Here is a 25,012-nt window from a genome sequence, read left to right on the forward strand (position 1 = left end):
CCAATCATCTACTTCAGTGTCGACAAATTTCGCCACTTCTGTCAGAATATTTTTCAGTCATTTATAGTTCTGGTCTTAAATACACATATATAGGACGTTGCTGATGCTCCATCCATAATAAGTAATACCACAATCAGAACAAAGTTCTACACAGAGAAATAAAACATTTAGCATTGAATGAGTTGTTTCCAGTTTATCAATTACGAAATGGGTGAACTTGTACAAAAGATAAAAATGTCGATATTTATTTACTTATATAACTTAGAGTGCAATTTCCCATATGCAATGTTAGTGGAAGAAAGACATCAACTCTTATTTAGTCTTTTAATCATCTTTTGATCCTTGATTATAATCAACAACAATTTCCTTATAACTACTATTTATAAGATCATTTGCCAGATAACTCCCTTTGTGTGTAAAAAAAACCACATATTATACCTCGTATAACTGAGTCAAGGTTAATATAAGCAACTGCTCCCCTTGTTAACATCTTCTCATATTCCTATAACATCAAGTTAAGTGGATTAAAATAATTCTTCTTTAGGGCAGCATACATTAACTAAATAAAATCAAAGGAACAATCAACCACAAATACACCATATAAAGATTATTCAAACATCCAGTGTACTTTTGTAATTTATCAATGACCATTATACTCTTTATTTCAAAAGTAATTAAAATGTTCACACATCATAATTTTACAAATTATTGTTATCTTTTGGCCCTAACTCCTTGATTCCTTGACTGCCCCTAAATCAATACAAACCTTTCTTTTCAGGTATAAAGTTTTCTAGGATACATGAACAAATATTTAAGTTATTGCACAAAAAACAGGGTTTACACAATGCTGATTGCGAACCATACAACAACCTGAGCCAGTTGATAAATACCTGAACCCATTCAAAAGATCCTATATGACCAAACTTTGCTGCATCCCATAAGGCAAACACCAGAGTTCTCCTTGGGCGCCAACCTAAACAAAGATAGAAGCCAAAGATATTTACAGTTTAAGTGTTATTAACTGGATCATTAATTCCTACCTACATGGATGTAATTGACAAATAACTTGAACTAAACTATACACATGATACAGATCTAATATAAAGGACTAATAATCAATAAATCAGTCTAATCGTTTTTTTAAAATTTTATACAACCTATATTTATGTGTCATTTGTTACCATGGTTACAAACTACCTAGCTACCTTCATTTGTTACCATGGTTACAAACTACCTAGCTACCTTCATTTGATGTATCATCCATCAGCTATTGTACTTTGATGAAACATTAAATCTATTTGATTAATCAAACTGTAGAAGGATTTTTTTTCTTATGCTTTAGCTTCTACAAAAAGTGAAAATTTTAAATTTAAACTATTATTGTAATAACTTCATATTTGTTCCGTTCCAATGAAAAATTTCAAAATTTACATGAAATTAAAATGTCAAACTGCAATCTTTAGATTTGAAGATGAGTTTTTATAACTTAAAAGGATTAAGGGCTGTTCCAGAAAAACATATGAAGGACAGGAGAAGGCAATTTTAGCCTTTGTATATGGATTGGTTCAAGTCTCTTGACAAAATATAGAGTTCCATACAAAACATCATTAGATGACTCCCCTGGTGAAAAGTGCCTTCCCTAGGTAACTCATATCTTTTAGTGGAACAACCCATATTCACTTTCTTTCAATTATTCCTACCCTTATGAACTAAAGCCCCAAATGCTCTTGCAAGTTCCCATATCACACCATAACCAGTGGCTGTGTCTACTCCACCTTTGGTCCATGAGTCAATGTGAGCACCAATTATAACAAACTTATCTACAATATATCACATATTATGATTATAATTGAATCTAATTAAAATTAGAGTTATCAATTATTGCATTCAGTCACTGTATGTATGATCTAACAACACTCCATTCTACTTTTTGCTCAGATGACCTCCCTGATCAGCCAATCAGAACTCATCTGTCATGATTTTGCAAGCATTAATCAAAGGAAAATACCCAAGGATTCTGAAAAGGTAATCTGAACGGAAAGTAGAATGGAGTGATCTCATTCCACTTCCTGTTCAAATGACCTCCCTGATCAGCCAATCAGAACTCATCTGTCATGATTTTGAAAGCATAAATCAAAGGAAAAACCCAAGGATTCTGAAAAGGTAATCTGAACAAAAAGTAGAATGGAGTGATCTCATTCTACTTCATGTTCAGATGACCTCTCTGATCAGTCAATCAGAACTCATCTGTCATGATTTTGAAAGCATTATTCAAAGGGAAAAACCCAAGAGTTCTGAAAAGGTCATCTGAACAGAAAGTACAATGGAGTTTTGTTAGATCCTACATGTAGTGACTGAATGGAAAAATTAATAAATCTTATTAAGAATTGGCTATGATAAAAATTTTGTCTATTGAAAAATAACAAATTTTTGATGTGCATATTGTTTATTGTGCAAACTGCAATAAATAAAATATGCACATGGAAAATTTATGTTATTTTTCAATAGACAAAATTTTTATCATAGCCAATGCTTATAAATTAATTTTAAAACATATTTTTATCTTTAAACATGAGAAAAGTAACTATGATTTTAACTGAATAGGGGCATGTCAATATTTTTTTTATCCATTGAGATATAACAAAATTATTTTAACCTACCAGATTACAGTACTTAACTCAATTAATTTATTTTTAATTAAAATTTGATTATCATCATATAAGCAATACAGTAAGTTATCTTACTTACAGTAAAACAGTAGAAAAGTCTTTAACTTTCTACAGTTAAAACCTGTATAGACAAAACCCCTTTTTGACATAGAAAGGGACTTTAAATTGTGTCTGATTTAGACAGGTTTATAAATTATTCTGGGATCAGTTTAGAAAGGTTATTGGATTTTTCAGGGTTTGGTTTAGACAGGTTTTGGAATTATTCAGGGTTCGGTTTAGACAGGTTTCACTGTATATTAAGTAAATAATGAATGGAACAGAGGTTAAAAGGTAAAAAGAAAAACTATGTCGACTCTTTGGAAAAATACTATTCTAAAGAATCTACAGTAACGATTTTCACCTGTATTTAAAACTCTTTCTATTTTGTAAAGGACTAATTACTTTTAAAAATGGTTGTATAAATATCTACCTTTTTCATATTGACCATCAATAGTTGCTACAATATTTGATATATTTCTCTGTGACATCACATTCTGTACATTTAACTCAAGTTGAAGGCTGAAATTTTAAATAGATTTGTAGAAAATGCTGGATAAAGAGTACTTTAAAAATAAATTAAAAAAAAACTTTAACAAAATAGAAATCTTGCATAAATGCTAACTTTGAATTAAAAAATGCTACCTTTAAAACAATTGTGTTTTTCTTTTCGTGTTTTTTTTGTTGTTGCAAAAATCAAGAGAAAAAAAGAAATAACCAAATAACAGTTGGGGAAAGTATGAACATAACATTGAAAATTGATACAGCTCTGAATTTTTGACTAGATGTTTGACACAACATAAGCTTTTAATGCAGAATGGAAGTTGTCAATTCTACATATTGCTAAAATACCTTGGGTCCTTAAATCCTGGGCCTGTCATGTAGGACACATTTAGAGTACCAAGCCATTCTGCTGGAGCTAGTTGTCCACCAAGTTGACTTAAAATGAATAAACCACATAACATTTAGCAGTATGTGTTTACATTGCACTTAAGAACTTCTCCAAGAATCACGCATAATGTGTATGTGGCACATGAAGAAAAAAAATCAGAGATTTTATTGCATTATTCTAATATTCATACATCATAACCTCCAGAAATAACCATCAAAGTGTTTGTAAAGTTTGCCTTTTTAGGATTTTGATAGGTCGAATTTAGTTGAAATTCAATATAAAAAAATGGCAGGAAAAATGTTCCACACTTTTTTCCGATATAATCAGTAAAAAAATGTCTATGTCACAGATGATTCAGGATAAATTAAAAAGCTTTTTGGTTTGTTAACTAGATGTACTGAATATATTTGAGACAAAAAATACCAATTTGAGGAAAATAATGTGTCCCCCCAATGTCTGATTCTTACACAGAATGGTAATTATTTTCAGTTTCAACAATTGGAGAGTATCTCGACTAGTGCAGAAGAATGCAACAATTTGGAGTGTGCAGAAATTGTTCTTCATGTAAGTTAAATCTCTTTGGCACCAATGATCCTATTTTAGTTACTCTTATCTTCTCAAGATCATATGATTTGGTGTGTCTGCTAACAAATTAATGGTACATGTATGAATATTCTATATCGCCAGGAATATCAGGTAATGTATGTCACAATGGAAAATCTGAGATTTCACCTTATTTAACATGAAGTGTCTATCATAATTTTTTTAAAGGAAGTTGTGCTTGTAAGAGAAACGGGCATGGACTAAGAAGATGATTCTTATTTATCTCTTAAACTTTGTTAGAAAGAGTCTACATATAATACCTGAGTAGATATCTAGCATCATCATAACATATAGGCTGGACAGGAATTTTTGGATAGTTTTCTGTGTTATTCTCTCTAATGGAAGTTGGAGCCCCAGCTAAAAAAATAGTCCATAACATTAACAAATCAAATATAATACAATTCAATTGAAGCCCAACCTAAAAAATCAATTTTCACTCCTTGAAATGTTAAAGTTTCCCATTTCAGAATTTGTGCATCTGCTGAGCATTTTGTGTTTGTTTAAACTCATGATAGGGTCCCATACAATTTAACATTTCACCCAAAGTAGGGTATCATGGTGTTTGAGGGTCTTGTTCTGAGTTATATCTCACCTATATCAGGATAGCATAGAGTTAAATCTCAACTATAGCAGGATAGCATGGAATTTGAGAGTCTCCTACTAAGTTAAATCTCAACTATAGCAGGATAGTGAGGAGTTTGAGAGTCCCCTTTTAAGTTAAATCTCATCTATAGCAGGATAGTGGGGAGTTCTGAGAGTCCCCTTTTAAGTTAAATCTCACCTATTGCAGGATAGTGAGGAGTTTGAGGGTCTCCTACTAAATTATATCTGACGTGAGACAGAGGTACTGCCCAGCCAGGAAGCCACCATGTTTTAGGATAGACTACAGACTGTCCATGGGCATAATCAGCAGGGTCAGGATATAGGATAACACCACTTGCTCCTTCTGTTTGGGCATGGAAAACCTACAACATACAAATCCCAGTTTAATATAAAAACTCTAGTTATGCCATATGCACTGAATATATCCATGTTAGCCAAAACTGGTGAATAGTGAAAAAGGAAAATTAATGTCCTTGAAACTCCCACAAATATTTCATTCAAAGCGAAAGCAGTTTCAATACTATGAATAATATCTAAAAATGCCACCATATTAGTTCTGCAGATGAAACAATGATACTAGTCATTTTCAGACATCACATTCTTCATAATGACCCAATAGTCACGACTAGACAAGTCATTTTAATTGACAACTACATATGTAATTCTGTTTGCAAACTTTAGCAATACAAGTATTCAACATAGCAAATATGCTGAGTCTCTTTTTGTCCAATTTTATTTGGCCATATTTATCAGAAAACATTAGACTATCTGCAGCTGTATTAAGATTTCATTTTAACATTTTAACACAATTTACAAACCTTATTAGCAGGATGGATTTTACCATATTTTATTAACACAATATTGTCCTTAACTGGAATATTCAATTTCTTCAGTCTGGAAAAATCTCTTTTGCATCCATAGTTTGCATAGATAAGTTTACTCTAAAAAATAAACAGTCATGCTTTAAAGTTAAGAACTTCATCTTTTGATGGACTTATTTTCAAAACTGTATATAGTACATGAACTGAAACAACATTCAAATGCTGCCCTGTAAATTTTCATCAAAATTAAGGGAAACCACATTAAACTTAAGTACCAGTCCACATGAAATTCAGACACTACCAATGGTGAAGTAATTTATAAAGTAGAAAAACCCATTAAACAAATAATACAACTGTACTTTTTCAGTCTACATATGCTTTATTTTACATAACGAGATTCAGATCTGCACTTTTGAGAAAATCATACATTTATCTCCCACTAAAATCAACCAAATCTCCAAAGCGAAAAAATCAAATAAAAAACCATGACTGATTATGTGATCAGTAACTATTTTTGAATAAGAAAGAGTGCACAAGAATGCAACAATTGGAGAGTCAACTAATGCAGAGGAATGCAACAATTGGAGAGTCAACTAATGCAGAGGAATGCAACAATTTTTGAACAAGAAATAGTAAATATAGTAGGTTTTTACCATGCACGAATCACCTCCTATCTGATTTTTACCATGCACGAATCACCTCCTGTCTGATTTTTTAGAAAGACTGATACTTAAGTAATTAAAACCCTTGTAAAATGAAGCATGTCAGGACCCATGACACCTTGATATATTTGTCAGCACATCAACATCTTCAGTATAACAAATAAAAGAACTAGAGTAAGTCACAGATTACCTAAAATATGTACTAATAATATCATGTACAGTTGAAAAAACAAAATACAAGAGTAAAAACAGAAAATTTGATTTGCATATTTTGAGTGTGGCAAGACCATACCTAACAGTGAGTAAGTCTGGTACTATATGTTATCTACAAAGCCTTACAATGCCTTATAGTGAGTAAGTATGGAACTATATGTAATCTACAAACAATGCTATGTGGTAAGTAAGTACAGAACTATATGTTATCTACAAACCCATACAATGCCTTATGGTCAGTAAGTATGGAACAATGTGTTATCAACTAACCCCTACAATGCCTTATGGAACTATATGTAATCTACAAACATGTACAATGTTGAATGATGGGTGATTAATCTACAAAAATGTACAATGCCAGATTGTGAGTAAATATGGTATGTAATCTACAAACATGTACCATGCCAGATTGTGAGTAATTATGGTATGTAATCTACGAACATGTTCAATGCCAGATGGTGAGTAAATATGGTATGTAATCTACTAACATGTACAATGCCAGATGGTGAGTAAATATGGTATGTAATCTACTAACATGTTCAATGCCAGATGGTGAGTAATTATGGTATGTAATCTACGAAAATGTACAATGCCAGATTGTGAGTAAATATGGTATGTAATCTACTAACATGTTCAATGCCAGATGGTGAGTAAATATGGTATGTAATCTTTAAACACATACAATGCCTATTGTCTATGTAGTATAGTATAGTTTGATATCTACAAACTTGTACAAAGCCCAAAGCTGAGAATAAAAAATAAGTAATCTCCAAACCTGTACCGCCTAATGGTGAGTAAGTATAGAACTGTATGTAATCTACAAACCTGTACAATGCCCAAAGGTGAGAATAGAACAATAAGTAATCTACAAACCTGTACTGCCTGATGGTGAATAAGTATATAACTGTATGTAATCTACAAACCTGTACCGCCTGATGGTGAGTAAGTATAGAACTGTGTGTAATCTACAAACCTGTACCGCCTGATGGTGAGGAAGTATAGAATTGTATGTAATCTACAAACCTGTACAATGCCTGAAGGTGAATAAGCATTAAATGGTATGTAATCTGGATGTGTCCTTGACATGTTATAAGTGGCCTGGAATATTACACTTGTATTAGGAACCGTTGATAATACTGATATGCTACTAGCTTTTGATGTGCTGAAAAAAGCAAAAAAACAAAATTAACTACATTCTGCTATGAAAAGATGTTGGCAATAGCTTTGTGTAAGAATGATGCTTCCCTGTTTTTCTCATTCAAATAATTGATTATCAGTAATCTGTACTTTTTACCTGTGATCTTGCTAACAGATATTTCTCTTTCACTCCTTTTTATAATATATCTGTCAAAACATTGGTAGTAATGGTGATGTCATCAGATATTTTTCAGGGTTTTGAATGACAATGATGTCACAAATCAGCAGTGTGTAGTCACACTACTAGATATTGGCAAAAGTAGAGTCAAAAGCTAAATGTTCATTAAAATGGTAAAAAAAAATGCAATAATTGGATTTCCATCAAATAGAATAAAAGTTACTTTCAATGTTGACACTGACAATATCACATGGAATTATAACAATCTAATTAAAATTAAAACCTATCAATTGTTCAAATCAGTCACTACATGCAGTGACTAAATGGAACAACTGATAGGTCTAATTTAAACTATAAAAGACAAACTTACTAGTTATGATATGATAACAAAACGTCGTAATGTTTGATTTTGATGGAATCGATGTAAAATGTACTCCAAAACTGTGTGACATACTGTATAAAGTTATTGGTAGTCCCTATACCAGACAGCATTACATTCTTAGATATCTCTCTGGAAATAAACAATTTATAGATTAATCAAAACTGGGTACAGTATATTAAGAAATTATATACATGTTTTCACTACTGCAAAAAAAAAATGACTGATTGTAGAAAAATATATAAGCAGTAATATTGTCCTCAAATTTTGTTAAAATATAAATCACATTTTATTTAACTAGAAGCTAAATACAGGAGTGTTGGCCCTAGGGAATGATTCCTAAAACCATTGTTTGTAATGATTTAAAAAAAAAAACATGAAATTGCACACATTGTCCTTACAGGCATACCCCACTCATACAGGAAGTAATCATTTACATTGATAATGTCCTATCTATATGAACATACCAGTTAACCCTCCCACATTTGAGCTCTGCTTCCTACAAAGAGCTAGTGCGTCTTTTGTGTGGGAGGCTAAAAAGATTTCTTGCACATTTTATAGATGCATGCCATTGACAATACCCCATCAAAGACCATTTGAAGATGAACAAGTGCACAAACATTCCTTGAAATGTTCATCTTTTCATTTAAAATACTTAAAATGAAATTATTGTTACAGTTTCTTGTTCTTTTTTGTGTTTTAAAAAAAAAAAATTATATGACAAATATAAATGCAAGAAAATTCATTGCACAAAATGCTCCACATACAATAGTTGAAATGTGGAAGATCTCCCATATACCCAATCAATGAGTTTAACAGGTACATAGGAAGCAACACACCAAATTTGAACTCAATTCATCCATTGAAGCTAAAATAATTGCTATGAAACAAGGTGACTTCAAATTACCACCCACTGAGTTGGGTATAAAAAAAATTGGTATGTTACACACGATAGTTCTGCATGATCAGAGAAATTAAGTAAATGTTAAAAACTGCAGCAACCTTATGTACAGTTGTTTGACACAGTTAACTGTTTTACAAATATCTAATATCTCTAAAAGATTTTACAAAAAATCAAAATCTCACACCACCATTATCATGATTAAATGTATCTGGAGCTTTTTCCAGCAGGAAGGTTTCTTTCTGCATTGTATTAATACTGAAGAGCAATTATACTTCAAATCTATACATACTTGATATGATCTTTATAATTAGCTGTATCCTCCAAATCAGACTGAATCTTTTGTCTGATCTCATCACTATAGTCCTAGAAAATACATAAATGAAGTGTTTAGTATTACTTATTTCAATTGAGAAAACAATACAGTTTTACAAACACTGGATCTGCCAAAGGTCACTTCTTGTGGGGTACTGTAAATGTACTCAATTTTGCTATTTTTGTGGTGGACAGAAAAGTGCGAAAAATAATACACATAAAATTGATTTTTAAACATTTTATGACACTAATCATTTTTCAAATCTGTGAAAAATGTTATCCACTAATATGCTTACTTGACAGAATCCATGACACTTAGTAACCGTGAAAATTAATACATCTACAGTATTTTCCCCATGACAACTCTAGAATTTTAAATTTTCAGGTGTAATACCACTATTTTGGAAACCAGTCGCCTGCACATACAAGAAAGTAGTTCGTAATGACATGAAGTAGTCCCAATATTGCACCCTATCATTCTCCTTGTTTAGTAGAGGTGTCATCTGAAAGCTGAATGAATCAGCAATACTCTAAAAACTATAAAAAGCTGAATTTAATATAGAAAGTAATGGAGACCAGAAATAGTGGTATTACGCCTTCAATATTCATTGACCACAACTTATAACCATCAGTTCTATCTTCTGCTGTTCTAATACATGGGTAAACACAGTAAAAGAGAACTTGAAATATAGTGAGAGACTCCATGCCAGATCTAGTAGGTATTAAGTCTCATGTCTACATCCACCAAAAAAAACATGAAAATTCTGTGTCTAAGTGTTCAACACAACATTTTAATAAGATTCTAACAGAATGAAATTTGTTTCTACCAATCTCCAACCTTCGTTTATTGATATGGAACATCAATTCACATCATATAGATCAATACAATTTAACTTATATAACCATTAAAGTGTTTGTATGCCCCACATTTTGGACTGGTAAGGGTAATTTCAAGTTCTTTATCAAGTTTCATGAGAATCAAGTGAGTAATATAGATTAGCTAGCAGTTGCTGACTATGTTACAAAATTTAAGTTGTTTTTCACAAAAATTATTGCAAGACATACATATTTTTTTCACTGACCAAATATTAGTTATTCATATGTGAAACATCTTATTTTAAACCTTTGTTCGATAGATTTATTTCTCAATGATTTGGTTCTTTTATCTATTTATTTCTGACAGAAGGAAAACGGGATGACCAAAGGGTACATGGAGAAGGATGTTTGGGGGGACGATGAAAGAGAATGGAATCAGTTGGGGTGAAATGGAAAGAAAGGCAAAGGACAGAGTTGGATTGAGGACCTTGGTAGATGCCTTATGTGTTGTATAACACAAAGAGAATGTGATGATGATGATTTATTTCTTAAATGACCAGATAATTATGATATCACATTATGGATGATATGAAATAAACAAGTGATATAAAAAAATGCAAATCTACATTTTAAACATTTAAATATCAAAAATATGTAGGCTTTCCAAGCATGAATCACATATCACATGATCCTTAGTTGGAGTACTACTTAAAATTCCATTGCACTTGTTAAGAAGTAAATTCTAACCCTTCAGCATTTGGTTGGATTGTGATAATCATAAATATAAAGTAGTATCTGATGTACCATATATCTGCAACAACAATACAGGACCTTCTGTCTAAAACAAACTTAAATGAAAACAAAGTTTTATGTTGAATAAGTGTACATGTAGTAACTAAATGAGTTCCTTTTTTCTTTACCTGTTTTATAGTGTTTGGTTTCTCAGTACAATGTTCCTTGATTAATGTTTCATGAATGTTTCGTCTCACCATGTACCCAAGGATCATTCCTACTGAGAAAAACAACAATAAGAAGAGAACTTTTAGTAAACATCCTTTTCGTCCACTGAAGAAAGGCACTGATGTCACAGATTGTGAGTCTAAGTTTTTGTATTCGATGTCCACATTGTCTGTATCAGCATCCCATCTAGATACTTGCTTTCCAGCTATATACTTTCCTTTAGCAGGCATTCTGAAATTACAATTCAACATATTATGACATCATTAATAGTAATGGGCTTATGTATATTTGCAACACAACATGCTATAGATGTTCATCCTTATAATAACAGATTACCAGTAAGTCTACATATCTGAATTGCCCTGTTAGACTGAATATCTTGTCTCAGTATTGCTGATGCCAAGAAATTTACTAAGCTTTGCTGCTAACACAAAACATCAATAAAATTTCCATTTAACTTCCCTCTGATCTAAAGACAGCTTCCTGGCAAATTATAGCCATAGAAAACACTTTTCCGGTACAAGAAAAGTACATAATGGTTATGGAAAGACAGATTATGTTCCACAATAATTGACAATTCTGTTAAAAGCTTGTCTACATTTTACTTATAATTATTACTATACAGAAACAATCAGGAGATAAGTAAGAAGTAGACATTTATATATGACCATTTAATTTGCATGTATTCAGCAACAAAGCAATACTGCATAATATTTACTAGAGAGGGTATAAACTGTATGGTGTTGAGTGCAAGAATTGGCATGAACTATACGGTATTGAGCGCAAGAATTGGCATGATCTTAATGAGTTCCTTTACTACAAATAAAATTGTGTTTTAGGTTACAGACCACCAAATCAACCAATGAGCATTTGGAACGTACGCAAAAATAGTCCTACGCAGAAATTACCCCTGTTCCTCATAGTGCTGTGAAAAAAGTTCTTATCTTATTTAAAAAATTTAAACAGTTTCTGAAAGGAAAAACATTTCTGTACATTTTATAGGTGCATTTTGCTTCTTGTGATGTGAAGCCTAATCTCCATAATGATTTTTAAATATACCCCTATCTTGTGAAAACACTGGGATTTCCCATGCTATTTATAGACCCTTCACTTCCGGTGACCAGTACTGCACTGCAAGTCTGCTAACCCCACATGCCATTCTGAGGATTGTGAGCTGACATATGTAGAATCATGCTGATATATAGTCCTCTGCAGGTTAAAGTTAAGGTAAAGTCCAGAGAAGCCATTGAATATTGTGAAATTAGCATAGAAGCCTATGGAAAGTGGAATTAGTGGTTTTTAGCCTTAAGTTCAAGCCATGGCAAAATGAAAAGTTTCTTGAAATAGCTTTAAACTACTTGAAGATCTTGTTAACTTTGCCATGAGAGGAATACACTACAAAAATCCTTCAAAATATGCATTTTTTTAAGTTATAGGTCCAAATTATGGAAAATTGGTCTTTTTGGCTGATTTTTATGTCCTATCTTGTAAAAAGTGTAGAAAATTTAGTAAAAATATCAAATATTAAACTTTGAGGGCTATATTTACCTAAATATGGTGGTAATAAGCACTTGAAATCAAGTTTTGTGTAGATTTGAGCAAAAATTAGGTTAGAAATGAGGAAAAACTCACTTTCATTACTGCGGTTAAGGCCATATCAGCATTCCCCTATGGCAACATGGAAAATCCATTATTGAGTACTTTTTTTGCTTTAGGTGCCCTTTACTGGTCATGTTTTAATGTGAAAACACTGTATTTACAAATTTAAAGCCAAATATATCACCTTTTGTGAAAATTTAAAGATTTAGGATTTTTGACATGTGATCAAGAAAAAGGGGGAGGCATGTCAGAAATAAATTTTTAAAAATAGACCAATTTCTCAGAAAATGATTACTTTTAAAACTATTTCTTCATTGATATTGTTAAAAAACAAATTGTGATTGATATTTTTATTTGAAAAGTCAGAAAAAGTTCTTTGCAAATATTTAATGCATTTAAGTATAGTAGAATATTGTCACTTTTTTGCTCGCACAACTTGGTTACCCTATATTTAAAAATCAAATATTTAAAAAAGTGCTTGTCACATTTCACTGAAACTTTGCAAATGCATTCAGTATGTGTGTAGGAAGATACCTGTATAGTTATTTATTTTTTCTAAGACAAAAAGTGACTCTTTAGGTTACAGACCACCAAATCAACCAATGAGCATTTGGAACGTACGCAAAAATAGTCCTACGCAGAAATTACCCCTGTTCCTCATAGTGCTGTGAAAAAAGTTCTTATCTTATTTAAAAAATTTAAACAGTTTCTGAAAGGAAAAACATTTCTGTACATTTTATAGGTGCATTTTGCTTCTTGTGATGTGAAGCCTAATCTCCATAATGATTTTTAAATATACCCCTATCTTGTGAAAACACTGGGATTTCCCATGCTATTTATAGACCCTTCACTTCCGGTGACCAGTACTGCACTGCAAGTCTGCTAACCCCACATGCCATTCTGAGGATTGTGAGCTGACATATGTAGAATCATGCTGATATATAGTCCTCTGCAGGTTAAAGTTAAGGTAAAGTCCAGAGAAGCCATTGAATATTGTGAAATTAGCATAGAAGCCTATGGAAAGTGGAATTAGTGGTTTTTAGCCTTTATGCACTGTGTAATTTAACTGTTTCAATGGAGTTTTTTCAGGTACATGTAGACCATACCTGTTCAAAGACACTGAGCATCTTTTAGAGGCATCTTGCCAAATTGTATAGGAATATGTACTTTCTTCAAGCAAATAGTATTGGTCTACAGATGATATGATGAAAATTGTTATTCTTAAATCATTTAAAAAGAAGTTTTGACCTAAAACCATTGATGACAAAATCTTGATATTTACTTTTCAATGGGGAGATAACTGACAGGAAAATGTTCTATAGAAATGTAAGGAGTTTAACATAACAACGAAAAAGAAGTTTTTCTTTAAGAATCTGAAAGTAAGTCTGGTAAGTATTTTTTCAGCAAATTCATGTGAAAACATCACAGAGTAGCTTTAAAACTCTTTTACTTGAATTATGATAATTCCTAATCTAATTTTTTAGAATTATAAAAATAAATAAAATTAAGACTAACTTTTAGTTGCAGCAGTGATTGTTCTACCTTTTTTTTTTTAAAGGTGCCTGTACCTGTCAGTTTGAGTAAAATACATGTATATAACAAATTGGTAAATTTGTAGGACAATTATGTTTCATGTGTGGAGGTTACACATGTTACAGGAGTCTATAAATTGGCACCTTTCTTTACAAAAGAATAAGAAGGGAACAATTGTACATTTTGGAGTTTTTTTTTTAAAGATAGAATGATAATTGATTAATGATTAATGATACTATGTAAAATTAGTATTTATCTTGTGAAATTCCCATTGTTTCTTTACAAAGTAAGCAATTATCTACAATAGAAAGAAACTGCAGATAATTGTTACTATGGAAAGAAGCTGCAGATAATTGTTACAATGGAAAGAAGCTGCAGATAGTTTGTAAACTGGGAATTGATGAAGAAAACCATTTACAGTATTCCATGTTAGCTACATCTACCATTTTTCATCTTAAAACATCTCAATCCTTAATGGAATACCATTATTAGAATACCATGTACAAATATAATTTAAGTAAAATATCACAATGGTGTCCCTAAATTTTCAAGTATTTTTACTTCCAATAATATTTTACCCGATATTTCATGAAATTATTTATCAACTAATATAAAAACAAATTCTAAATAAGTAAATAAACAGTATGCAGCAATATTGTGCCTTTATGTGAAGGCAATAGAGATAACAATTAGGAAAGAATAAGAATAAAATGTGAAATCAATAGTCTATAGTACCCTAGGGATACTTGAACAATGGATTATATCATTTCATGTTGGATTCATTTTCATTGTCTGCCATCTATGGACTCCAAGAAAAATATTGTCAAGTAAAATAATTGACTAATTTTCACCTTATGAAATATGAAATCAACTGTGATAGAATGGTGGGAGTATAGGTCCAATCCAAAATCAAGTAGTCAACTTAAGATATTAAGGGTCATGGTATAAATACCATATTTAGGTAAAAAAAAAACATTAAAACATTAGTCCAATCATTGTCGTGATAACATACAGGGATGCCGGGAATCTCACAGTTGTCATGGTAAGTAAAAGGGATGCATGGAATCCCCCAGTTTTCATAGTAACATGCAGTACTATATAGTCACTTATTTGTCATGCAGTTGCTATGTAAAAATGACATAACAGTCAAATATGTCTGTGACACCAACAGTCAAATATGTCTGCGATACCAACGGTCAAATATGTCTGTGATACCAACAGTCAAATCTGTCTGTGATACCAACAGTCAAATCTGTTTGTGACACCAACAGTCAAATCTGTTTGTGATACCAACTGTCAAATCTGTTTGTAACACCAACAGTCAAATCTGTTTGTGATACCAACTGTCAAATATGTCTGTGACCAACATGTATATTCAGCAATGATGTTTATACAACTATGATATTATATCATTATGTACTATTTTGCATTCTATGAAAATAAACCTGTATATACAGACCACCTGTCTTATGTGACCATGATTGTGTTCTTCCTTTATAGATCACTTATAACAGGTTTGAATGTTCCATTGAAGCTTGTGACTACAGTTAAACTCACTAAATAGTAACATTTCTCAATTTTAAACATAACAAACTATTGAACAAGGTATTGTATGAATTTGGAATTATTCTGAAATTTAGAAAATGACCAAAAAAAATAATTGGAAAAACTAACCCTTACTAAGGGGGTTAGTTATGCCCATTATGGCTAAGGGGTAAGGTTAGCTGGTTAACAAAAAGCAAGGAAAATTTACTTACCCCCTTAATCATTATGGCATGACTAACCCCCTTAGAAGGGATAAGTTTTATAAACATTATTTTTTTTATCTGAAATAATTCCAAACTAAACTAGTAGTTTGTAATTAGAACATGTAATGTTTATTCACAAAAATGCATAGCCTTCCATCAAAGACATGTGGAATCTATATGAAGGTTAATTTTACAAAGAATGCACTACATTTGGATATTTTCACCCCAGTGTTTTAAGGTTGAGTACAGGTGGTGGCTAATTCAAGACCAGTTTGACTGGAGTATGTCTAAATCAATACATAACACACAGATATATGAAGAAGTCTTCACCATTCAGACACTAACAATATATGAACTGTACAAGACAAGACCTACCTTTTGTTCAAAACCATTGAATTACCATCAGAGAATTAGGTTTACAGATTCACCATTTTTTTTTTTAATTCAGACACTATTAATCCAGATCAACAAACAACAAGCTGCTCAACAGTACAAAATAATCAACAATGTTCATTTAGACATCACTTCAAATTCAAATAGTTTTTCCTGTTCACATTAATCCACGAAGCATCAAAGACAGAATATTGATTACCTTTTGAATGTTAACAACGCTGCAGAGTTTACTACAGGAATGTGATACACAACTCTTCAAGAAAATTTATGAAAAACAGCCTTTAAACAAATATATTATCATTTTTTTTTATCACTGATTTCAAGATTGCTATTTCTGGTTAATAGACAAGAAAACCTCCTCCTTTATTTTTTTTATCTGATTAAGCTTAATAAGTAGTTTTACTTCTACTAAAATGGAAGACAATAAAACAATTGATTTTATAGATAGTAGTGATTTACCAAATGTTCTTTGTGTAAAAATTTTGGATAATTCAAATTGTGAAATAAATTCAATAATTTCACTCTGGGACTTTCTCCCACTAAACTGTCACAATATATCACAACATGAACATCAACCTGCCGTCACAAAATGTAAAGTTTAGGTTGAAAATAGCAATGAATGATGGAGGAAATCCATATAATAAATAGGATACTCAACTGGTTATCGTGAATAACCAACAAATGATCACTCATGCCAAGAGCGCATTAAGATATAACTTGTGCGTGTGCGGAACAAGTTCTGCACAATAATTAAATCTAGGCATTTTTCGGCACTAGTTATCATATCTTGAGTATTCACTCTTTCAATATAATTATCCTATTAAAAATGTGTGCAGCAGAATGCTACCCAAGAAACATTTTGGGCATTTTAAATTAATAACCCATCTAAAAGACTACATTAGACAATGAGTATTTGTGTATGACATCATTCTCCCAATTTTCTTACTTTTCTCATTAAACACAAGCTTGTAATATAGTTAAAAAAAATGAAGCAAGCAAAATTAAGCATAAATACCTTAAAATGTTTTTGAGCAATATTCTCTTCAAAACTGGTACAGTTTTAGAGATAATTAGCAAAATGTCACACACAGACTAAAAAAAAAGAACATTTTTGAATTAAAATTTATGAACAGTTTCAAATATTAAACATTTATAATGAGAATAGGCACAGTGTGAAGAGACAACAACCCAACCTGGATGAAAATGTCAGCCCAAGGTCACCCATTTGTCTTCAGTGAACACCAACGAAACCCTTAATCCACAGGGCAGGCTGTAGCTGGCCCCAAAACATCTTTAGTCACAGGTACAGTGAAAGAATTGCACCTACATACTCAAGTAACATGAAAAATAAACTAAAAGTGAAAAAAAAGAAAACAAGACATACAGAGGCAAGGAATTCCTGACCTGGGACAGGTGCCAAAATGAAGCAAGGTTGGACTATTTTATAGTGTGGCCTATGAGATAATGGCATACCAATACAAAGGCTGTATTAAGTGACTGTGACTAAGTAAATAAAAAAAAATGTGCCAAATGACATAAAACAATATATCTTCCTACAGTGTGGGTGTATCAAAAACATTGAAGAAAGCTGCCTCACTGCAAACTAATGTAATTGAGAATCTTAAAATAAAGAATTTTTATTTCTGAATTCAAAGAGATATGACTACTTGAAACAACCAATAGAACTTATATAAATTATAGGAATAATGTTTACTACCAACTTACTGTCTCTCGGCAGCTATCAATACTAATGTTCTATAACATGATGTTTTAACCAAAGTTAACCTAATGGTCTTACTCCAAAGAATTGATTTCACATTTCACAGTAACAACTTCCATAAAAGTCTGTTATAAGCATTGTTAGACTTTCCACAATCAATTTTTTGGAAGTGAATTAGCTATAAAAAGATTGTAAATTGGTGTATAATATTTTTTATAATGCCAATCTCCATTTTGATGTTACTTTAAAAAATCCTAGCCAATAATCCATGACAACATTTCCCCCACATCTTCCTTATAATGGATAGATCAAGTTTCAATAACTCATGTGTTTTTAATAGCGATTCCTATTAAGAACATGTTGATGTCTAGTTTAACTGGTGGCTATGTTTCAATGGTAACTTTTAAGGTAAAACAGTCTTGGTTCCATCAGTTCTTCTGATATTTTTAAAGTTCATGAGGTAACATTACCCTGTGTTGATAATTAAAGTAGTCTTTATAAAAATAAGACAGGAGGTGATTCATGCATGTCAAAAACCCACAAAATTCACTTTTATTTCTTGTTCAGAAACAGCTAAAGATCACACAACCAGTCTTAGTTTTTCATTTGGTTGTTGGGCTTTTGAAATTAAAAAATAGTACATGTATATGAAATTGGCACTTAACAAGAGTTATTGTTCTTGATTTTCTTTGATTTGGTTGATAGTAATGAGAGATAAAGGTATGATTTTCTTAAAAATTGCTAATTTATACTCAATACTTCAGAAGAAAATGCTTCATGTACACCTTTATAATCTATTTTTCATGTTTTTCTTTCCCATTCTTCTTATTTACATTTTTAACTGTGATTTTCACTGCTAATTTTATGATGTTGCCAATAATTCTATATTCTGTCACTAGATACAAGAGAGATTGTTAGAAACTTTAAGGAATTTTCTAGAGCAGTCTTGCACTTTGTGGCATGCTTATCAATCATTGCTTAGAAAACGTAAACAGAAGTTGCAGATCTCAGAGAAAATGTTGTTAATGAACACGATTGTATGCTGTATGGGGCAATCAAATACAATCAAAACTTCAAATGTTTGCTAAACTCAGCAAACTTCATGTATAATGAGTATCTCTTGATATTTTCATGGGTAAAAACCTACATAAATACTGCTTACCTTGATCTCTGTTCCAGCATGTACTTATTGAATACTTAATCTTTTTGTTCTTAAACATTAAAGCATTGTATATAGAGATATAGCAAAGCTTGTTAAACTATTATAGTGAATTGTATGCCCCTTAATAAAGAAATGATGTTAAATGTCCTACAAAACAGTACCAGTAAATCATTCTACTACACCTCATCAAACATGTTACATTCCCATTTTAGTGTGTTTGGAGTGCATGTATCATGGGTTGTCATGTGCAGTGTAGGATATATGTGTGTGTCTATCATGTATACACTGTAAGTGCTTCTTACTTTGTGTATCATGCAACCCTTCTTGTGCAAAGCTAGTTCTGTCGTTCTGAATGAATAATAAAATTACTATGATTAAATCAATTTATTGTTTTGTTTCTCAATGCCAGAATCAGTGTTTGTTCAATACCTACAAGAATATATTTTATCAGAAATAAAAAATATAGCAAATAATTGGTTTTGTGTTAGACATTCATAAATGAAGTGAAGTACTGCAAAATGGTGAATGATCCTCCTAAATGGTCAGGGTCAAGTTTCATGTTTTCAGTTTGTTTGTCAGATGTTTTTGTTAGGCATAATTCAATATTTCCAAACTTATCAAATTTAAATTGTTTGGTTAAGATAATTTTTAACCATTCTTAAACAAAAAGTACATGTATGTTGAACCAAAAACAAATATTTTTATCTTCCTACGCAACTGAAAAAGTGTTTGCAAAGATCCATTTATAACAAAAATTGACATTCTTCTCACAAATAAAATAAAAGAACAGTGTTCCAATGTCCCCAGCGAAAAAAAAACAAAAAAACGGAAACTTAAAAAAAAATTTAAGTCCAAGGGCTGTAACTTCCATAAAATCATTCAACCGTAACCACAGTCGAACTTAATCTGTAACATATCATAGTAAGACTACATTCAAAATATAAAATAAATTGGTAAAAGCATTACAAAAAAAAGTGCGGAAACTGTAAATTCACTGAAATTTTCTAAGTCAAAGGGCTATAACTTCCGTAAAAATCATTCAACTGTAATAAAAGTCAATCTTAATCTTTAACTCTTCATAATAATGCCAATATCAAAAATAAACTTATTTGGTAAAAGCATAACAAAAAAAAAAACGGACAGAAGGACGCCAAGCATTTCCATGTCCCCTCGTGACACGTCACTGGGACAAAAACAATACATTCTTTTCATGTTCAGAGAAATAGCTAGTATTGCATAAATAAACCCACTTTTTTTTTGCCCTACAAATTGAGTAAATTTTACCAAACCTTTATGAAATTTTGATAATTTATCCTCCTGGACCAATAAAAATATGCTTGCATGATCCATTTAAAACAAAAATGAACATTTTTTTCACGTTCAGAGAATGTGGCATTGCATTAGTCAAAAATACTATATTATATTGTCTTTTACTTTGTGTATTGTGATTGACTATTTAACCCATGACAGACATGGTCATGTGCACCTATCTGCCATAGAATAAACATTTCTTCTGTTTTTGTTGCTTTTCTATGAAAAAGTTTTTTTTTCAAATGACCTATAAATGTGACACCATTATAACATCATTACATAAAATAATGCCACAAAACAGTATTTTCATTAATATTTATATATTTAACTCAGTTATGAAAAATCAATTTTAATGTTATTACAACAAAGTTGATATTTTTAGGGAATATTTAAAGGCTAATGCCCCTCCACCTCTTTCAAACATTTTTGAAAGAGTAATCAAGGCAATCAAGATTATAGCCGTAATCAAAAGAATGTAATCCAGGGACAAAGACCAGACATGGAAGAGTAATCAAGGGAACCAAGGTTATAGCGGTAATCAAAACAATGTAATCCAGGGACCAAGACCAGACATGGAAGAGTAATCAAGGGAACCAAGGTTCTAGCGGTAATCAAAAGAATGTTATCCAGCGACCAAGATCAGACATGGAAGAGTAATCAAGGGAACCAAGATTCTAGCGGTAATCAAAAGAATGTAATCCAAGGACCAAGACCAGACATGGAAGAGTAATCAAGGGAACCAAGGTTATAGCGGTAATCAAAACAATGTAATCCAGGGACAAAGACCAGACATGGAAGAGTAATCAAGGGTACCAAGATTCTTGCGGAAATCAAAAGAATGTAATCCAGGGACCAAGACCAGACATGGAAGAGTAATCAAGGGAACCAAGGTTATAGCGATAATCAAAAGAATGTAATCCAGGGACAAAGACCAGACATGGAAAACAGACAAACACAACAAAGAACATAAAGTAACTAAAATCATACATACAAAGTAACAAAAGCAAATGAGCAACTCAGACTCCACTAAAAACTGGGAGCATGGACCAGGTGCACTGGTAAGGTAAGTGTCCTCTGAAAACTATGTATACATATACATCAACATACTCAACTTATAGCTAATGCATTGGTGAAGCATTCAATATATCAAATGAATAGCTTTGTGGCGTGCAGCATGATATGGCCAAAGTGGTCAAACTCTGTTCACTAGGTGTCAGGTGTGGATTTAACACACTTAAGCAGAGGGACTTAGTTACAGTTCATTATGGACACAACAACTGGTTTGGACATGATATAGCACAAGATTTGAAATTCAACTGAAAATCTTTGATATTGGACCAAAAATAAAAGTCAATTTTTTGGGGGTGTGGTTCCGCTGAAACCTTAAGATATATCTGAAATCTGATTAGAAGATGCAGGTAGGGATTTTCATAAGGAATCCAATAGAAAAAACCATTCTCGAAATTGGACCAAAATTTTAAAAGTTGATTTTTTTGGGGTGTGGCCACTTTGACCCCTAATAACTTGAAAATCATTAGCGATATCTGAAATCTGATTAAAAAACACTAACAGGATCTTTTTTATAAGAAATCCAATACAAAAAATTTCAAAATCAGACCAATATTTAAAAAGTTGATTGTTAAGTATGGCCCAAATAATTGTACCCCTCACACTCCAAAATGGTTAAAATAAGCCAACCCTGTAAACATTATAAATCTGAATCATAAAAATTTGATCAACAATGAACCTTCCTATCAATTCTAATAACAACATCCATTTTAGTCCCTTATTTCCAAAATGGGAAAAACATAAAAAAAAAAGAAAAAAAATAGGGCCCTTCGCCATGTCCCTAAAAACAATATGTTAAAATTTCAAAAAGATAATACAAGTTTTATGTAAGTTATCATAAATAAACTAAAGTTAACAAACCCTAACAACAACAACAACAACAGAGTAATACCATTATATAACTGAAAATATTTTTTGCAGTCATATATAAAGAGCTACTTTCTATGACAAATTAAAACATGTTAACAACAAATATATGTCAATGAAGCAACTAATATCCATGGTGACATCAGAGCCTTATCTAGAGGAAGAAATGAGTAAAAACTTCTCGTTGTTTTTGTTCACTTCTTCCATTTGTCTCTGACATGGAGAAATTTTTGTAATAGATTATATAGACAAAAAATCTGAATATTTTGAAATGTCTTTTTATTTGATTTGTCATATCCCTTCTGCGTAAGGTTATCTCAAAGATATAATTTATTCTAGACACAAGTAATGAGTCGTAGAAATGTTTGGAAATAACACCAGTTATATGGTCCAGAAAAAATTTGTTTTAAACCACTAGGAGTGTTCCCTAGAAACATTCTGAATAAAATAGTAATGATGAGTACTGAGAACATTTTGAATTCTAACACTACATATGGTGGTGTTTTAAAGAAACATCTTTTAATCTAACATGAATGAAAATCAGCAAAAAAAATTACCAAAACATCAAAACAAAACAAGGACTCAAATATGATCCTGGAATAACAACTAAACCAAGACACCGTAGGGTAAGTGTCCTCTGCTTTTATAGAAACACCTGCCATGTTATTCATAAAGTGTAATGTTTGGAGTAGAAGAATGAAGAAACTATGACACAGTGAACAAATTGGTTCTCACCATAACAATCCACATTTTCAGGGACAGACACAATGATCACCATATACTGCCTGCTTTCAGCAAGATCTATAAATACAAGTACAAATACAAACTGAAAATAAAGAAAACAAGACAGCACACACACACACACACACACACACACACACACACACACACACACACACACACAAAGCACTTGCAATGTCCCACAAAAACCTGAGGTGACATCAGGCACATCAGGCCACATAGCAAGTGCATAAAATCCAGTAAGCGTCAGGAACGGTGGGTATCTATCCATTAATAGTTGAAATCTTAATGAAAAAATCTAAGTTTGAATTATTCTTCTAATGATGTATGTTGATTCCATGCCAGCACTAACCATGTGTCCTTCAAACATTTTGATCTCTGACATGTAGTTTCCTTATATATAATATTTACATACCTATTGTTAAAAACTGAGATTAAAGTACTAGTCATCCTTCTCGATTTAGAATTGGGAAAATTGAAATCTCGATATACAGAAAACTATCCGACCTGTAAATATTTCACTTGCTGGTATCCTCCAATGTAAAAAAATTTATACGCTATATTTATAGTTTGTTGCTACACAGTACAAAGATACACAACTTTTTCCATATTCAAAATATTACAAGCTTATCTGTATTTAAAAAAACAAGTACTGTAACCAAATGTTCTCCTGAGATGTTCCAACAGCTATGTCTAGAAAGCCAAAAATAGAGAATAATCCATTATGATATTAATGGAATGTATGATTAATATGCCTTTATAGAAGCTGACATACTGTTCATTATTGTGGAATCAGCCATAAAAGTCCTCATGTTAATCATATGAGAATTTTCTGCTTCAATGTTTCTAGAATTTCTGAAGTGGCTTTATATTTCCCATGTATAAAATGTCATGAAAATGAGTTGTCACTACAAATGTCAGGAATACTCAGGAGAACAGGAAAAAGATACATATGAAATTTATCAGATAATGTGTCATCATGCCTCTAACAATATTTGTATTCAGAATAAATGTTGAATAATTTTGTTAATAAATCCTAGTATAGAATAAACAAAGAGGTGTATAAACCTGAACTTTAAATGTATGCATGTATGTACTCACTGCATAACAATCATATACGAGTAATCAAGGGAACCAAGATTATAGCGGTAATCAAAAGAATGTAATCCAGGGACAAAGACCAGACATGGAAAACAGACATACACTACAAAGAACATAAAGTAACTAAAATCATACATACAACGTAACAAAAGCAAATGAGCAACTCAGACTCCACTAAAAACTGGAAGCATGGACCAGGTGCACTGGTAGGGTAAGCGTCCTCTGCTTTTCTAGAAACTTCCGCCGAGTTGCTCATAAAAAGTCGTCCGGGGTAGACGAAAGAGGAAAGGAAAACTATGACATGTTGAATAAAGCATTAAATGTCTTATTAAAAATAGATATCCTTCACAGAGTGCAGCATGACTACATATTACAAAGGGGGCACTTAGAACAGCTCTGAAATTGATTCCAGCTGGATATATTGTTCTAAATTTTGATTGTTATAAAATGTTTAAAACAGACTTTTAAGTAACGATTCTGAATAGAATAAAAGTGGTCAAAGAACTTTAAAATTGGAGAGTACAAGTAAACAATTCATACAAACTTTGATAAAATTTTGCCCCTTGTAGTCCCTAATCTATCAT

At 31.7% G+C, this 25,012-nt stretch overlaps 1 protein-coding gene across 2 annotated transcripts in view; it reads right to left on the reverse strand.

Moving 5' to 3' along the window:
- LOC148601929 (N-acetylated-alpha-linked acidic dipeptidase 2-like) overlaps positions 1-25,012 on the reverse strand; it is a 67,914-nt gene that overhangs the window by 16,663 nt on the left and 26,239 nt on the right. Inside the window, exons 3-15 of one of the 2 annotated variants that reach the window (XM_088555867.1) lie at positions 17,474-17,550; positions 11,146-11,416; positions 9,387-9,460; positions 8,185-8,325; positions 7,523-7,661; positions 5,622-5,744; positions 4,982-5,165; positions 4,461-4,557; positions 3,558-3,644; positions 3,139-3,227; positions 1,701-1,820; positions 891-973; positions 439-502 (exon numbers count right to left, since the gene is read on the reverse strand). In XM_088555867.1, coding sequence (XP_088411993.1) covers positions 439-502; positions 891-973; positions 1,701-1,820; positions 3,139-3,227; positions 3,558-3,644; positions 4,461-4,557; positions 4,982-5,165; positions 5,622-5,744; positions 7,523-7,661; positions 8,185-8,325; positions 9,387-9,460; positions 11,146-11,415 — 1,471 coding nt within the window. In that variant the 5' untranslated portion in view covers position 11,416; positions 17,474-17,550. The remainder of the gene's footprint in view (positions 1-438; positions 503-890; positions 974-1,700; positions 1,821-3,138; positions 3,228-3,557; positions 3,645-4,460; positions 4,558-4,981; positions 5,166-5,621; positions 5,745-7,522; positions 7,662-8,184; positions 8,326-9,386; positions 9,461-11,145; positions 11,417-17,473; positions 17,551-25,012) is intronic. The other variant, XM_088555865.1, reaches the window with a different exon arrangement.

The sequence above is a fragment of the Perna viridis genome, chromosome 12 (genome assembly GCF_037379345.1).
Source record: "Perna viridis isolate PV_CMFRI_1.1 ecotype Kerala chromosome 12, ASM3737934v1, whole genome shotgun sequence".
Lineage (NCBI taxonomy): Eukaryota > Metazoa > Mollusca > Bivalvia > Mytilida > Mytilidae > Perna > Perna viridis.